This window comes from Zonotrichia leucophrys, chromosome 1A, assembly GCF_028769735.1.
Source record: "Zonotrichia leucophrys gambelii isolate GWCS_2022_RI chromosome 1A, RI_Zleu_2.0, whole genome shotgun sequence".
In the NCBI taxonomy this organism is placed as follows: Eukaryota; Metazoa; Chordata; class Aves; order Passeriformes; family Passerellidae; genus Zonotrichia; species Zonotrichia leucophrys.
The window spans coordinates 52,598,989-52,615,894 of record NC_088170.1 but is presented as its reverse complement, the minus strand read 5'-3'; the positions used below and the strand labels follow the sequence as shown (position 1 = coordinate 52,615,894).

Sequence of the window (16,906 nt, the reverse complement as noted above, 5' to 3'; positions counted from 1 at the left end):
AATTGAAATAACACAAAACAGGAGCATTCTGAATAAGTTCTGACTTGTGGTATACATTCGTTTATCTTTTTTCTTCTTGTGGGTCCAGCACCCCCGCAACCGGCTGGCTGCGCTGCTCCGCCCGGGAAGCAGTTTCATCTGCCGGGCCCGGCCGCGCTCTGGGCTCTCCGGAGGGGCTGTGCCCATGGCCGGGCTGTGCCTACGGGCGGGCTGTCCCCACGGCCGGGCTGTCCGTGCCCACGGCCGGGCTGTCCCACGGCCGGGCTGTCCCCATGGGCGGGACTGGGCGCAGCACCGCCCCCGGCCTGGCCGCATGGCCTCGGTGCTGCGCAGCGCCCGCCGTTTCGGCCCGCGGCTGCTGCGGGCGGTGTCGGGCCCGGCCATGCAGCGGCCCGAGGGCGGCGGGGGCTGGCTGGGCGCGCTGCGCTTCGATAACCTGGCTCTGCGCTCGCTGCCCGTGGACGCCTCTGAGGAGAGCGGCCCGCGGGCCGTGCCCGGCGCCTGCTTCGCTCGGGTGCGGCCCAGCCCGCTGCAGAACCCGCGGCTCGTGGCCATGTCGCTGCCGGCGCTGGCGCTGCTGGGGCTGGAGGCGCCCGCGGCCGACCCGGAGGAGGCCGAGGCCGAGGCCGCGCTGTTCTTCAGCGGGAACCGGGTGCCGGCGGGCGCGGAGCCCGCGGCTCACTGCTACTGCGGGCACCAGTTCGGCAGCTTCGCGGGGCAGCTGGGCGACGGCGCCGCCATGTACCTGGGCGAGGTGCTGGGCCCGCGGGGCGAGCGCTGGGAGATCCAGCTCAAGGGCGCCGGCATCACCCCCTTTTCCCGGTAAGGCCCGGGCGGGACGGGGCCGGAGCGGCCGGCGGGGCGCGGCCCGGGCGCTGTGCGGGGAGCACGGGGCCCGCAGGTCGCATTAGCGAGGGGCTGGAGCCGTGCTGAGGGTCATTCCCTGAGGCAAAGGTCGTCTCTTAAGCCCTCGTGGTTATTTGTTTTTTGTTTACCTTTGGCAGCAGCGAGTGTAATGCTTAAATGCCAGATCAGGAGGTGGCAAAGTTTTCCAATGGGAAACAAGAGTGTAACTGCATCTCACTGCATCATTTAGGTGGCACATTATTTCTGTCCCTGGTTATCCTCCAAGGATAACCCTGGTAATCCCTGCGGTTCCTCTCTTTGGCAGGATGCAGGCCATGATGACAGTGGGGAGAGCAGTGTGTAATTGCTGCCCACACAGATGGTATTTGAATTTGGGCGTTTTGGTTCTGCTGGTCCTTCTTTCCACTCTTCCCAGCTGTAGGAGGGAATAGTGGAAAGTCCCCAGAATGGCATACTGACCAAATCCCTGCAAGGGATGGGTATCTGCATTAGTCACATTAGCCTTTAAATATTTCAGATCATTTTTCCCAATTGCATTTCCTGTGTTTTCTGTTCCAGCCCTACAGTCTCTGTAACACCTTAGTTTCATGTATGTGGTCTTCTGAAGGCCTTCTTCAAGTCTGTGAGGGTTAAGGAAATCTCAGTGAAAGTCCCAGCTATGGTGGTAGCTTTGTAGGTCTGCCCTGGGCAGCTCTCCTGCTTGCCTGTGGCTTTGGAAGTGCTGGGAGTGTGGGCTGAGAACCACCTGTGTCTATTCCATTTGCTTAGTATCTATTAAATAAGCTAGTTTGTTGCCTGTGTCTTTGTTTTTATTTTTTTTTAGAGCAGCTGTTGTGCATGCTCATATTTAGGACCCCATTTCTAAATTGCTTACCCAGAAAGATTCAAAATAATATTGTTCATTATATTTCATTTAATGAAGAGGAAACCATTGAGTTGATAAACAATAAAATAGATATAGCTGTCCAAATGTTAAAAAATTTGTGAAATAGTAGTGCATCAATAGAACAAACATAGTTAATGATTAGAAAGGATATGTGTGCCTGGAAGGTTTATTCTGTTGTGTGTGCTCTTCATTGCAAGTTGGTGTGTCCATCTAATTGAACTTTAACAGAAGTTTGAAGGTCCAGCTTTTCACGTCTGCCACTGCTTTTGTGTGGGACCGTGGACAGAGTGTGTTTCTCCTAGGCTTTTATTTCTCTGCTGCTGCAGAGGAGACAGGAGTTGGTGCCTCAGAGGCTCATGCTGTCCGTGTGTCCCCGGCGCAGGCAGGCGGATGGGCGGAAGGTGCTGCGCTCCAGCATCCGCGAGTTCCTGTGCAGCGAGGCCATGTTCCACCTGGGGATCCCGACCACCCGTGCCGGCACCTGCGTCACCTCCGACTCCAGAGTCCTTCGGGACATCTTTTATGATGGGAACCCAAAACATGAAAGGTGTACAGTCGTTCTGAGAATAGCCTCTACATTTATAAGGTAGGAGCCTGTTTTGATGATCAGTTTTGTTTTGGTTTTTTTCCTTTAAAACTAAGCAGTCTTCTAAAGTGTATTTCCCTAACAGCACCGTTTGTGTTTCTTGTTCTGGAGGCTTGGAACTTCTTTTGCTGGGCTGTAGGAAGCTGCTTTTCTTGCTCAGCAGATGGGATGGGCTGCTGTCCTTGCACAGAGACAGATAAATACTAGGAATGCTGGCCTGGTAGAAAGAAGAATTAAGTTCTGCAGACTTAGGAGAAGAGATTTTTCGCGTTTATTCCTGTACAGAATACATTATTTTTTTCTTTTTAATAGTAGTAGTAGTGGTGTATTATACCTCGATCCTTAATTCCAGTTCTAATGTAAAGTTCTGTGAAAGTGAAGTTCTGTAAAGTTCTGTGAAAATTCTACTGAGTTCTGTGAAAGTTTGGGGGTACTTTCCCTGCCTGGGAAGTGTATGAGGTTCCTGCTCCAGCAGAAGCTATTAGGCATTTCAGGAAGTTGCATTGCTTCCTCTAAGGTTACAGAAAATTAGAGGAAGGTGAGGTATGAGGAATATGTGCTTTCATATGTATGTGTATATTTGTGTGCATTCCTGTGTGTTTACATAGCTGGAAAATATATTTGGTATGCTAGATGTACAGTCTAGTATTTAAAATAAGTACAACTTCTACATACCTGCAGGATACAAATTTTTCAGTAGGAGGAGTTGTAAGGAACTTTAATGAGCTGGTGTTGAGTACTGGCAGGGTTGGTCAGTTCAGGTCCATGTGGATGTAGGAGCTTCCTTCCACCAAGTCACTGAGCCTCACACGTTCAGTGCAGGAATCTTGCAGGTCTTTTCTCTCAGTCACCTAAGAATTGGTGTTAGGAGATAATGTGCTGTTACTGCAACAACAGTAAATGTTTTTGTTACATGCAATATCAAATTATGTTAATAGTATCAGATAATTCTCAAACATGTTTTTATTTTGAAACAGGTTTGGCTCTTTTGAAATTTTTAAGCCCCCTGATGAGTACACAGGACGCAAGGGTCCCAGCGTGAACCGAAATGACATTCGAATACAGATGCTCGATTATGTGATCAGCACTTTCTACCCAGAAATCCAGGAGGCTCATTCAGACAACACTGTTCAGAGGAATGCTGCTTTCTTCAAAGAGGTAAGGAAGATCAGATTCTCTTCATAAATCCATACCAGTCGTCTTCAGGAAGTCCATCTGCAGGCACAGATGACTGGAGTCAGCTAGAACTTTGTATCATTCAAATGTCTGAACTCTTCTTTGAAGAAAGCACTCTCAGTAGACCTTATTGATAAAAACAGTGTTGATATTGATCTAACCAGTGGAAACAGTGTAACTTTTCTAATGGTAAATCATGATTTCCCTGCTTTGGGGGAGCTTCTGAAGGCTTGTCTCCATTTTCTGGGACTGTCTTAGACTGGGAGAAGGAGTTCTGGCTCTGACTGTCAGATGATGAGTTGATGGTGCTGAGACATTACTTGCAAGGCATCATTTTGTAAAATACTGAGATGCTGAGTCTCGTTTTCCAGATTATGAACAGGAATGTTGTCTGCAAATCAGTTTAACTTCAGACTTTAGAACTGAAATGTTAAAAGGCAGTTGAGCACTTTTATAACTAGCCAGCAAACAGTAATTAAAAAATATCAGTGTCTAATACTTGACTAGTCTATGTGAAAGCTGTTGTGGTGCTTTGAAACCTGAAATGATCTGGTATGGACTGAGGGAATGGCTGCAGCATGATGCACTTTCATAGCAGACTGATAAGAGGTCAAAACCCAGACTTGACAGCTGACATTCCAGAGTTTGGTTTCTTGCCCTTTTTTTTTCTTTACCACAACCTGTGCACATTTGCATTAATTCTGCAAAGCCAGCTGTGGCTTGGTTCACCACTATGTTCCAAAGAGTTTAACTCTTCTGGACAAGTCCTTTGTGTGTGGACAGTTTGGGTTGATGAGAAGAGCTGTGGCTTGTCACTCACTCTGTTGTGTCCAGCTCTGTAGTGGTGGCGTGTTTGCTTCCTGATGGCACAGAAGTCATGGGACTTGGGGATCGTTGGATGTGTGTGTATGCCCAGTCCTGCCTCTTCCTGCTTTTGGCTGCTTTTCCTGGCCCAGTTACTACTGGTTTCCTTCTCCTTCCCCCCACCTGTATTCCTAGCATCCTTTGCTTGTTTCCCCAGATCCATTTTTTGTTTGTTGTGCTCCCCGTGCCACTGCCTGTCCCCACTCCATGTCTGTGCTGTCATTGCCTCCTCATGTTTTCTCTCATCCTTAGTGGAAACTTTCTAGACTTTCCTCCACCTGAAAATCACCCCAGTCCTTTTTTAATTGAACAAACACATCTATTTACAGGGAACTGCTGTCACTTCAGCTCTTATCTTGTTTTGTCATTCTTTCTGCACTGTGGAGGAAATGGAGAAAAAAGTAAAAGTACATTGCATGTGATTGCGTTTCACAGCACTGCCTAGAAAGCAGACATCATTATCTGTACTTCTCAAATAATTTGTAGCTGTTTTCTAAATTTAAATGAGCATGTCCTTCAGCTGACAGTCTCATCTATACACACACCATACTTGCCTTCGGGTTTGTCTAGCTGTAGAAAAATGTTGATCAAAAATAATAAAGGTTAAAGAGGATGCTGAGAGCTGTCTCTTCATTATCAATATACTCATCTTTGAGTGTCACCCAAGCTTTAGTTGCTTTTGGGCACTCTCATCAGGGGCATTTCTTTTCACCAGAGCCCTGGTGGAGTGCAGTGCATCCATACAAGGACTGCCTTACCACTGGAGTGCTTTCATCCCAACCCTGGTGGCCAGGATTTTTTATTTTTAAATTTTACATTTTCCTGGCACAGAGCCATTGTGCAGGGTGTGCCTCTCTTACTGGGTCATGGCCTAGGTAATTAGTTTTGGACACATGCAGCTGGCTGCTGGCTTCCAGCTGCCCCATGAATCAGCATTCAGGAAAGATGGTAAAGTAGGTAGGTAAAGTACCTACCCTGAGAATATTGGAAAAAATAGAAGTCTGTCTATCTGTCTATTTATCTATCTATCTATCTATCTATCTATCTATCTATCTATCTATCTCAAGGTAGACCAAAAGGTTGTGTTTCATTGCATCATTTGTGGTTTTCACTGCCAGTCAGGGCAAGATTTGTCTAATTTTTCTTCTTTACTTGACTTAATGTATTTTTTTTTTAAAGGTAGAAAAATTCTGGATTTGAACACAAAGGCATAGAAAGATCTAATTGAACAATTAGTAGATTGGTTTTTGAACCTTAATGGAATACATTTACACTGCAGCGTGGAGCAAATAGTTGTTTTGAATTTTTGTGCATTGCTAGCTGTTTGGGAAGAAAAATTATTTTATCTATGAAAATAATTTGATTTAAGTTTTAGTGAATGGCTATACAAAATTTTTACTTACAGCAATTTAGTCAAGTATTTGCAACTAGTTTTATTTAAAATCCATGTTAGCTTCTGACTTGTAGATTTTTACTATTGTAGTTGCCAGGTGGGTTAATGTATTTAAATAACTAGAACTGCTTTAAAATATTACACTGTTTATTTGAAGGATGGGGCACATGCAGTGATTTTATTCCATACAAATAGTTCTCAGTTCAGCAAGGAAAATTATTAATGAAACATGCATTTGGTGAAGAATTGCATTTAAATAAAATCATCATTCTTGCAATACTTTGATTTAATCTCGTAGCCTTATTTCCACTCAGAACATGGAGACAAATGTTTATCAGTGCTAAAACCTGTTTGCACTGAATAGGTTTTTTGTGTCAGCACTTCAGCCTTCCTGTAAATCACCCCTACATATGAGGTAAACCAAAAGACAACACTTGCTGATGTGATTTCCTGCCTGTAGTTACTCTTTAAAATTAATATTAGGCAAAATAATATATTAGTATAATGACTACACTAGTATGCAAGTCTGATGTCAAACAGTTTATTTCAGTGTCCTGTCCCCAGAGTATTTGAAAGCTGTTCAGTTGACTGGCAAGTCAAGCATGGAAGGAGAGAAGTGGATGCACATGGAAATGGGAGGCAGGGGAACAGGAGGAGAGAGACAAACTGTGCTTAAGATGTTTGTGTGCATACTGCCAGAATCTGCTTCTGTTGGAGCTGTAGAAACATCAGTTCAGGCTAGGAAATACATGGATGTGTTGGAAATAGGTTGTTGTGGTGCCAAATGAACACCAGGCCCTTCCTTTCAGGTCACCAGGCGCACGGCGAGGCTGGTTGCGGAGTGGCAGTGTGTGGGGTTTTGCCATGGCGTGCTGAATACAGATAACATGAGCATTGTTGGACTGACCATTGACTATGGCCCTTTTGGCTTTATGGACAGGTCAGTGGGGCATCACTGTTTGGAATGTGGATATGTTGTTATTACTATGCAGGACAATCGTTGTGTTCATGGTTGCTTTAATATTTTAATTCTAAAGTAGATTTTTGAATTATCTTCATGGCAAAGGAGATCAAGGTAGTTTAGTTCTCCTGTAATTCTTCTTGTCAATGTAGTTGCAACTGTGTTCACAGCATCTCTAGCTGTTAGACTGTTCTTGTAGCCTGTGGCTTTGGGAAAAGAATCAAGGATTGTTTCCTTCCAATTTTTTTAATTCCTAGAGCAGACTAAAATAATAAAAGTACCACTTCTCCCAGTATTGGTGTCCAGGTGTGTAGAAGAATGCTGACCATTTCTTCTCCTGTAGGTATGACCCTGAGCATGTGTGCAATGGTTCTGATAACACAGGGCGCTATGCCTACAACAAACAGCCTGAGATTTGCAAGTGGAACCTGGGGAAACTTGCTGAAGCTTTAGTTCCAGAGCTGCCCTTGGAAATAAGCCAACTCATCCTGGAGGAGGAATATGATGCAGAATTTGAGAAACACTATTTGCAGAAGATGAGAAAAAAACTAGGCCTAATCCAACTGGAATTAGAAGAAGATAGCAAGCTGGTGTCTGAACTGCTTGAAACCATGCATCTCACAGGTTGGTGAACAGCACAGAAGGTGCTTATTTAATAGCCTATCAGAATCTATTATCAAATCAAAACAAAATTTATATCTTGACCTTAAAAGAAAGTAGCCTTGTGCAGCTACATTGTTATCTGGGAGAAGAACAAAAAGCTGAAAATAATTACCTTATTGTGAGCTGTGGAGTAGTTGTTGCCTAATGCAGGGCCCTTGTTTCACATTTGCACCCTCACTGAGAGAACAGTTTATTTGCCTCTTTAGAATGGTGACCTGTACTGCTGTGGGAGGAGGTAGAAGGAGGTATGGGAACTGCTTTCCTGCTGCTTTATTAGTTGCATTACTCATAAAATTAATTTTTTCAGCTGGAGACTTCACAAATATTTTTTACTTGCTGAGTTCATTCTCAGTAGACATTGATCCTTCAAAATTTGAAGATTTCTTAGAAGAGCTTACAAGTCAGTGTGCTTCTGTGGAAGAGTTGAAAGTTGTTTTTAAACCACAGATGGATCCAAGGTATTACTCTGCTTCAATGCTTTTGGTTTTTGCTTTTAGTTTCATTATAACCATAATGAACTCTGCATGGTATATAATATTTCACTGATTTTGAGATTGGAAATGTCACTGTTGAGAAGATGCACCATGATACACAGCACTGACTTTCAGCAGTTGACTCTTGAGTTAAAGTTGTCTGAGCTTTTGCTTGGTCTTTTTTTTTTCATTTCTTTCCCTGTCTCTGCTGACTTGAGGCAATGAGAGTGCCAAATAATGAAGTGATATGGGAGTATTTTACAGAAGAAATGGGTTTGAGCTACAATTCTGCTGTGTTCTGCTAGTGTACTCTCAGCAAAGTCACTTTCAAGTGCTGAAGTTCTGGCCTCAGGATAACCTTTAGGTGGTGTAGTCCATGTCCTGTTTGTTCTGCAGTCCAGCTACTCTGAGCGTGGAAAAATAATAACTCATGTTCAACTGCTGCAGTGACTGCAGCAATTTTTCACCTTTTGCAGATGGGGAAAGAATTAAAGATATTTTGGGTATACTTCTCTCCCTTCCCCCTGCCTTCTTTAAGTAAGTGCTCCACGAAGGATGAACCCACCAAATTTTTCAGCTTTTGCTGTGTGTTGATAGCACAGTACAGAGATAGCTTGTATGGTAGAGATGGGACAGTATTTTTTAAACACTGCATTCAGGACTAGAGAAACATGAAAAGCAGGTATAAGTCATCATGATAGGGATATGACATTTTGGAGGGGAATAGTACTATATTAAAGTGAGTGCTTAACTGATTTCTTTTTTAATCCCAGCACCTGGATATCACAGATCTAGGCATATCAGATGTGTACATCAGGTCTCAATAGTACTTTATATAAACTCAGAAATCAAAGCACCTGGCTTATCTCTGCTGACTAAAAGTAGGACAATATAACTTGATATAATGAGTTGTCTATTTTGAAGTCAGGAGAAATGTTTCTTTTGTCCTTTGCTTAAAACTGCATTCACAGAGGAGATAAAAACACTTTGTATTTTGATATGCTGCAACTCTTTGGGTTTTTATTTTACTTTATGCTATGCTGCAGTTATTAATTCAGGAAAAATAAAAGCTAGCATAGTATTGCAAACTAAGGTGGAGCTATTGCACAGCACCAGCTAACACAGTGAAATATTAAAAGACGCAATCCTAGTCAAACCTGCAGCAGAGTAGTCTGGATATTGTTTGGAACTTATTACCAGAAAGCAGTTCTCATCTGTGATTTAGACTGGCTAACTAAAAAAATTAAACACAGTGTTGGTCTCATGGGACTGAAATGAAGTATTTTCCCCCATATCATTTAGGTTTTTATTAGTACTGGCAAAAATAGTAGGTGTTAAAGAAATAAAAGAAAAAGTAAAATTAGGATCGTTTATAATAGAAGTTGTTTTGCTAATTACGAATTTCTGTTACTTAACCTCTCTAGTGAAATCCCAGTTTGTTGTGAATGTTTTTGTATCTACTTTGATTGCAAGGAGATGGTTCTTGATGAGCAGCTCAACTTTAGTATCTAACTTTGTTCTTTTTGTTCCCAGACAGCTGTCAATGATGCTGATGTTGGCTCAGTCTAACCCTCAGCTGTTAGCATTAATTGGAACAAAAGCTAATATAAATAAAGAGCTGGAACGCATTGAACAGTTCTCCAAACTGCAGCAGTTAACAGCAGATGATTTGCTTAGCAGAAATAAAAGACACTGGAAGGAATGGCTGGAGAAATACAGGTAAAGTTTCTCAGTATTAATATCTCACTATTGATATTGTATTTCTGCATTTTGAGAACAATGTGCATGTCTCACAAAAGACACCCAGTGTCAAATACCGATTAGGAAGGTGAGGAGGTCATGCAACTGGAGAATATTATCTACTGCCATGATCAGTGTCCTTGTTACTGTGAAAGTTCAAGGTCATCTTTTTACTTTGTTTACTAAATTTTGAAGTAGTGTGAGGATGTAGAAATCACCTAGCATCAACTCTAGTATGAAAAGTGCTTCACCAGTGTTGATATTGATTCTGACATAGACTAATTCCAGTTGTGAACTTTTAAGTGCTCAGCAACTACAACTGACTGACCTCTAAGCATTCTATCCTTTGAAATTTGTGTTAATATAGAAAGCAAGTATTCTTAATCAAAGAGTAAAAACAGAAATCATGGCCAGGAAAAACAAATATCCAGACTGTTCTAAAGCCTAAAAACATAAGTGTTAGCAGGAGATTTCTTCTGTAAAAAAAACCCTGAATACAGCTTTAATTTTTTGTACTGTGTGGATTAGGGCAGATCTTCCCTCACCTTGCTGCCTGTGATTTTGTTCTCCAGCAGGTCTGAGAGCTTTAGCAAATACTACTCATAGAAAGTACCTCAAACTGCCTCTGCTGTATTGCATCCTTGTGCTTTTACCAGAACAGCAAACACTTTAACCAATAAACAATATAGAAATACTTGAAAGACAAGACCTGAATGTGTCAGTCATTGCAGAGCAATGCAGAACAGACCATATCCTGTGTCTTCCTCTGACTTTGGAGAACAGAATTGCTGTGCTGTGCCACTTCCTTGAGCTGTGTCAGGACCTGCTGACTGTCCCTAGTACTGCTTTTAAACTAAGTGGTGTTTTCTATTCTGTTGTCATGCTGCATTTTATAAACTGAGAGGATTATAGATGATGTAGTATTTTTTAAGAACTGCAAATGAAGTATTTCAAAACAAGAAAATGTGTCCACTTCTACATGTGGTTCTTGGTAAAAACCAGTCGTTGTCACCTGCTTAATTTCAGAGTTCGTTTGCAGAAGGAAATAGAAAGTGTTGGTAATGCTGATGCCTGGAACACTGAGCGTGTCAAAGTCATGAATTCAAACAATCCAAAATATATCTTGAGGAATTACATTGCCCAGAATGCCATAGAAGCAGCTGAAAATGGGGATTTCTCAGAGGTATGCTGTTACTGCTCTCTCTCTCTAGGTTTGTGTGGATGTGTAGTGGTGCTGTCAATGACTGACATTATACCTGGCAAAATTTAGTCTGGAATCTTGGGCAGTAAGGGCATTGGGAATTCACTGCTCAGGAGACCTCTATTGTTTTTATTGTCACTGTAATTTTAAGGTCTGCAGGACAAACAATGGAGTCAAAACTCTGAATCTGAACTTCACCAGCTCTTGTAGGCTGACCTCAGGACAAAGCATGTACACTGCTTTTACTGTCCTGAGAGTGGCGTGGAAGGCAGTTGAGGATTAATTTACACTTGTTCCTTTCTGGAAAATGTTATCTTTTAAAATTTACAACTTTCACCTTCAGCATCTGGAACATTACATGCAGAATATGGGATAATTAATTTATTTTGAGAAATTATGTAAGAATTTATATTTAATATTTGCATTTCAAGTTATTTGAGCCTGAGTTCCATACATATACAAACTCAGCCAGGTACAATTTTACAGTTTGCATCTTATATATTTTGTTCATCTGTTTAACATTTGACTTGTCTGGAGTTCATGCATTAAATACAATACACTTGCTCATTATTTGGCATGAGGTTCTTCTCCATACCATTTTGCCTTCACTTCCTAAATTCTTAACCATGCTATGTTTTCTCTCTAGGTAAGAAAGGTACTGAAGCTCTTAGAACATCCATTCCAAGAAGCAGAAGGGTTCCAGGAGGTGAAGGAGGATGCAGAAGAGGAGGGAGCAGCTGCAGCAGCTGCTTGTTCTCAGGAGAGCAGAAGCAAACAATCCTATTGCAGCAAACCTCCACTGTGGGCTTCAGAGCTCTGCGTTACGTGATCTTCATAACTGCCTTGCTTTGTTTTTTGCTGTCAACTGAAGACTCTGATCCTCCTTCAGCAGTGAAGAATTCAGCAAGGCAAACATCAAAGTGCTATTAAGTTATTGAAACAACACTACATTTGGATGCTTCTGCAGCAGTCTTCAGCTGTGCTTAACTTGAAGGAATTGTGGATCTTGGAACAGACCAGTGACAATCAACAGCCCATACACATCAGTAATATAAATGTTTAAAGACCCAAAGTCTTTCCTTTATCCTCACTACATTGCAAGTTAAAAGCAGTATTTTATCTTGAGGCAGGCTGAACTTCAATCATCCAAATGGAATTGTTGTTATGTGAAGACAAAAATAGCAAGTCAGGAATCTGATCTGTTTTTGTCTGATGTCTTAACTAATAGTACTTCTGGTATTTATTTACTGCTTTCTCTATGCAGAAACTTTTAGTCCTCTTTAATGGAGGAACAGATTCAGTGTTGCTTGTTTGAAGCTATGTTTCATTTAATTAAGTAGTTCATTTCTTCTGAACCTTCAGATTGGTATTTAATCGTTATCTATTTTCTGAGAATGTGTGCAGGCTAGAATTTGGGGGGAGCAATTGAATTTTTTTAAGAGCAGAATTAAGGGAGATTACATACATCTGCACTTGAAAACTTTGTGGTGAAGTTTATTCAGGTTCAGTATGTTTGCACACAACACCCATAAATATCTGCTAAACTCAGGAGTGCAGTTTGTAACCCAATTGCCTTGGGCAGGATCCATAAGCCAAATTAGCTTGAGCCTTAAACTACCCCAGCACTCAAATCCAGGTGTGTTGTGTATTTATTTCTGTGCTCCTAACAGAGTCTGCCTGTTTGAGAAGTGTGGCAGGTGAGGTACCTGCTCATCACATAGGTCAGTGGGGTTCTTCCAATCCTTCTCTACTCTTGCACTATTTAGTTGGTTTCCATGGTCCTTGAAAATCTTCAAGCTGGAAGTTTGTCATTTAGGAACGTGCTGTTTGAGCTGGGGTAAAAGATGCTGGAGGATGTGGGATGAGAGGAGGAGCTGACTTGCTCACAAGTTACTTAAAATGCTTCACTTGAGGTTTCAGGGGAAGGTTGGTTGCCATTATTGTCACATCATCGAAGTTGTTCTGTAGTTAGTTGTTACTGAGCTTTCTGAGTTTCTGTTTGAAGGACTGTTACAAGTTCAGACTCCTGAAAGGTTTGGTTTAATGCAAAGGCTTCTCTTTCCAAAGAGACCGCTGTCTCACACTGTGATTTATGTGTCCTTAAAGAAATTCTTCTGCTACCCCCATGCAAACTTGTTCCCAGTTTGGGTTGAATTGGGGTTTTTTTAAGTCTTCCTCAGTATGAGCTGTCAGCAGACATGGAGAACAGCTGGACTGTTGCTTTACTAATAGTCAGTTTGTCCTCCTCACTGTCACAGGACATAGGGCATGCTTTGAATGTAAACATTTTCTCTGTCTTGGAGCTGGAGGAACTGATTTGTGATGAGCTGTGATCTCTGACAAGCACAGCACTTTCTGTGGGATTTTGGAGTCCTTAAAGAAAGGACAGACTAGGTGTATTACCTAGCCCATGGAAGAATGGTGTAGTTGAAAGAGGCCTGCTGGGAATAATCCATTTTTGTGGGATTTGGAAGCTTTCATTGAGGATTAGCCTTCCTTTAAATTTGGGTTACTGAAACCAAACCATTTAATAGAAACTTTAAGAGAAAATCAGTGCTGGGTAAACAGGATTGCATCAGGGAGGGAAAGTGTGCTGGCAATTTGCAATACACTTGAGACATCCCCTTGCAGAACCTGTGCTCTCTTACAGTGTGCCTGCTCCACAAGGGAGTAACAGAGGGGGGAGAGGCTGCTCCAAACTGATCAACATGACTGTGCTGATTCTGTTTCTCAGTTTATATCTTTTCTTTCAGGACACAGAGGGGAACAGAGTTTTAGAAGAGCTCGGTCCAAGCTTTTCCTTTACCAAAATGGTGTAAAAAGTAATGATTCTTAACCATGCCTAAAGTATCAAGTCTTTTTAACAGCATTCTAATAATAATTTGGGGGGTTGAGTAGGTCTTTATTAATAGTGGTACAGAGAAGGAGAATAATACTATAACTGTGTGTTTGGACATAAAAGAATTTGGATTAACTACCAAATTATTGTGCACCTATATTGCCAAAATCACAGAAGGAGATACTTTGGAATAATTTACAAGCAATTATCTTATCTTTAAAAGGGAAAATGAATCGTACAGTGAGAACTGCAAACACAGTGCTATTTGCTGCTAAATATTCTTTGCTCACATGTCAATCAAGTGCAAGAGGTCTTGCAATCAATTTCCAGGGTTGGAATGATTAATGCAGCCCCTTGGTGTGCCCCTCAGTAAAGTTGTATGTCTGACAGATGCTCACCAGCAGTAGAAACTCAGGTTTTCACGTGTTCAGCTGCACTGACATCCAACTGCTCGGTTCCCCAGGGCATGAGTAACATCAGTGCTTTGTGTTTGAAGAAGCACGATGGTCCAGAGCCAAGTGGAATGCTTGTGCTCTTCAGCATTCTCATTTCAGCAGGTGGGTCATAGTTTGATCCCTGATGATAGAGAGTTTCTTCTGTTCTTGTTCCTGGAGCAGTGTGGAAGCAGGAGGTTGAGCAGCAGCACAATTATTATCACTAGAATGTTATCACTTAGCTCAGTTCTTCAGAGAGAAGGGAGTGCAGCTTACAGCATTTGGGAATCTAAATACTTAAATCATAATTTGCTTCTTGATTTTTACTGCTTGTATTTGCAATAGGTTCTGAAAATAGTATTTATTACTGGCCAAATATTCTGTTTATATAAAAACCATGGAGTTGTGCTCAAAATGAAGTGGTGACTCTTCCTATCAAAAGCTTTCTGTGGAAATACTTGATTAGACTTAGCCTATACCATATGCTAAGCCATGTATGTGGCTATACCATATATCCTGAAGTACCCTCACATAAAATCAAGTGGTAGCCAGATTACAAAACTGAAATGAGAACCTGTTGGAGATGAGTCTCTGGATAGTCTCATGTGGTAGTGGGACTCCTTTCATGACTTGGTAAGATCTTACCATAACTCTGCTTCATGAGTTTGTAAATCTCCAGTTGCAGAATGTTTTAATGTCAGCTCTTATTTTGGAATGTTGTGTGGGTTTGGAGTTTTTGTTTGTTTGTTTCTGGGTTGGGTTTGTTGGGTTTTTTTTTCCAAATAAGTGCTACAGATTTGATTATTTTATTAAAATTAATTAAAATTGCAATTTTAATATTTTTCTTAATGCCTATTTCTTGAAAGTTTTACTGGTAACAACACTGATCACAGATGTGAACCCAAGAGGAGGGTTTCACAATGGTGTCACATCCAGTGTATGATCTCAAGGTCTGAATTCTAAATAATGCTGCCACTGCCTTGGTTACATGCTTACATCTTGTCATTTGTGCTTCCTGTGTTGACAGTGGGAGGTGTTCAGTGTGCAGTGCAGTTCTCAGTTCCTCTCACCTGTACACAAATGTTGCATTTGGTCCTGCCACTTCCCCCTAACACCTCTCCTTTCCCTCACCCTGACATCAGCTGTGGAGCTGAAGGATGCAGCCACCCTGTGTGCAGCACAGGTACATGCCATGCAAATCAAAGGACATTAGGGCTGGGATAAAGCCCCAGACAGACATGGGTACAGACTGCACCATTTTTGTTTGTGCAATTCTTGCAGCAGATGCCTAATTAACAGGGGAGCAGAAAATCAGGGGGGGAAGTCAAGTTTTCTAAGCTAAGTGTGCAAAGGCTCTTTGTACTTCTAGATTAAAAAAAAAAAAACTTACCCAAGGCTTGATATAAGGTAAACTTTGATTCTCTGTTTAGCACTGCCTATAGAGCCAGAAAACAAACTGTTTTCCATTGTCTAGACTTCAAGGGATTTCTTTTCACAGCTTGTTGCAGAAGTGATAGAATTGCAGCTCTATGAATCATCAAAATCATGAATGAAAACTCACTTAAAGCAAAAAACCCCTTTTTTAAATGTGATTGTAAGTTTAAATGTTGCCAGACCCACCCTCAGGGTGCAGGGAGAGCATTTGTGATGAGGCTTTAAATTTTTAGCGGAATTTTTGAAAATTCCCTTAAAACCACAGCTCCCATACAGTGTCCACACAGGCAGCAGAGAGATACCCAGCCCAGCACTTGGCCTGAAATTATTCTCTGAGTGGATATGTAAGTTCACAAGGTTGATGTTGGGTACATTATGGTGTCACTCTGTGTGCCCAAATCCATCAGAATAAGAGTGTGAGTGTGCCCTATTAGCAAATTCCTCTTGGAACTGTTCTGTAAGAACAAGGTAAATACATTTTTTGGTTCTCAGAGGTGACTTTTCTTGGGCAAAACACACAGGTCTTCAAGAGAGATGCTCAAACATCTAAGATGTAAACTCCTGTATTTAAAACATTCCCCTAGGCTCCCTGTGTAAAAGAAAAACCTGGAAATTGAGAGAAATAGCCCCTTTCCAGGCAGTGAGTCACCTGATATTAGCATAGACATCTAAATAAAACATGTAAATCATGCCTCAGAAGTGTCTTTTTCTCCACATGAACTTTAAAAAGAGTCTAAACAACTGACTCAGATGTAAATGTCTGCAGTGTAGATGATCAAAGCCAGGTGAGGCATATCCACCACTGGAGCATGGGGAGGTGCAGACAGACAGACAGACAGCAGCTCAGGCTCTGAGAGCACACACCACCAGCTCATGACTAGTTTCTCATGGTGCCTGTTCTGGTGGTAGCTCATGCTCCAGCATTAATGAGTCCTCCCCCCACCCTCCCACAGTGAGTTGCTGACAAATAATCAAAATGGTCTTAAAAAGTCAATCAACTCTGTGCCAAGTACTTGAAAGTGGAAAACATTTAGGAAAAAAATGTATTTACTAAGAATTATATATCTAGAAAGAAACAATTCTGCAATTTGTTCCTAAAACTTCCTAGTTGGAATGTCCATAATCTAAATCTTATTTGGCAGACCAACTTAAAAACACTTGAACATTTGAAGGAAGATGAAATAAGCAATGAATGACAAACATCAAATAAATAATTTAGAATCAGATAAAAATATTTCTTTTTTTTAACCTCTAAATGCTATTATGTTGCTTTGTTATTAATTTTGTTGGCTTGGGTTTTTTTTTTTTTAATTTGTATTCAACACTTTAAAAAATTAGGAAATTTGGAAATAATTGCAAATAAAGGGCTGGAGTTATGTAAGAGGAGAA

The 16,906-nt window shown here is 41.6% G+C and overlaps 1 protein-coding gene across 1 annotated transcript; it reads left to right on the top strand.

The window, feature by feature from the left end:
• Positions 1 to 275: 275 nt before the first annotated feature.
• Positions 276 to 12,941, top strand: SELENOO (selenoprotein O). Its single transcript, XM_064702765.1, has 9 exons — positions 276 to 822; positions 2,136 to 2,339; positions 3,317 to 3,497; positions 6,582 to 6,712; positions 7,077 to 7,357; positions 7,704 to 7,854; positions 9,403 to 9,588; positions 10,636 to 10,792; positions 11,457 to 12,941. The coding sequence occupies exons 1-9, from the start codon at positions 314 to 316 to the stop codon at positions 11,646 to 11,648; spliced, it is 1,992 nt and encodes a 663-aa protein (XP_064558835.1). The 5' UTR covers positions 276 to 313; the 3' UTR covers positions 11,649 to 12,941.
• Positions 12,942 to 16,906: the final 3,965 nt, after the last annotated feature.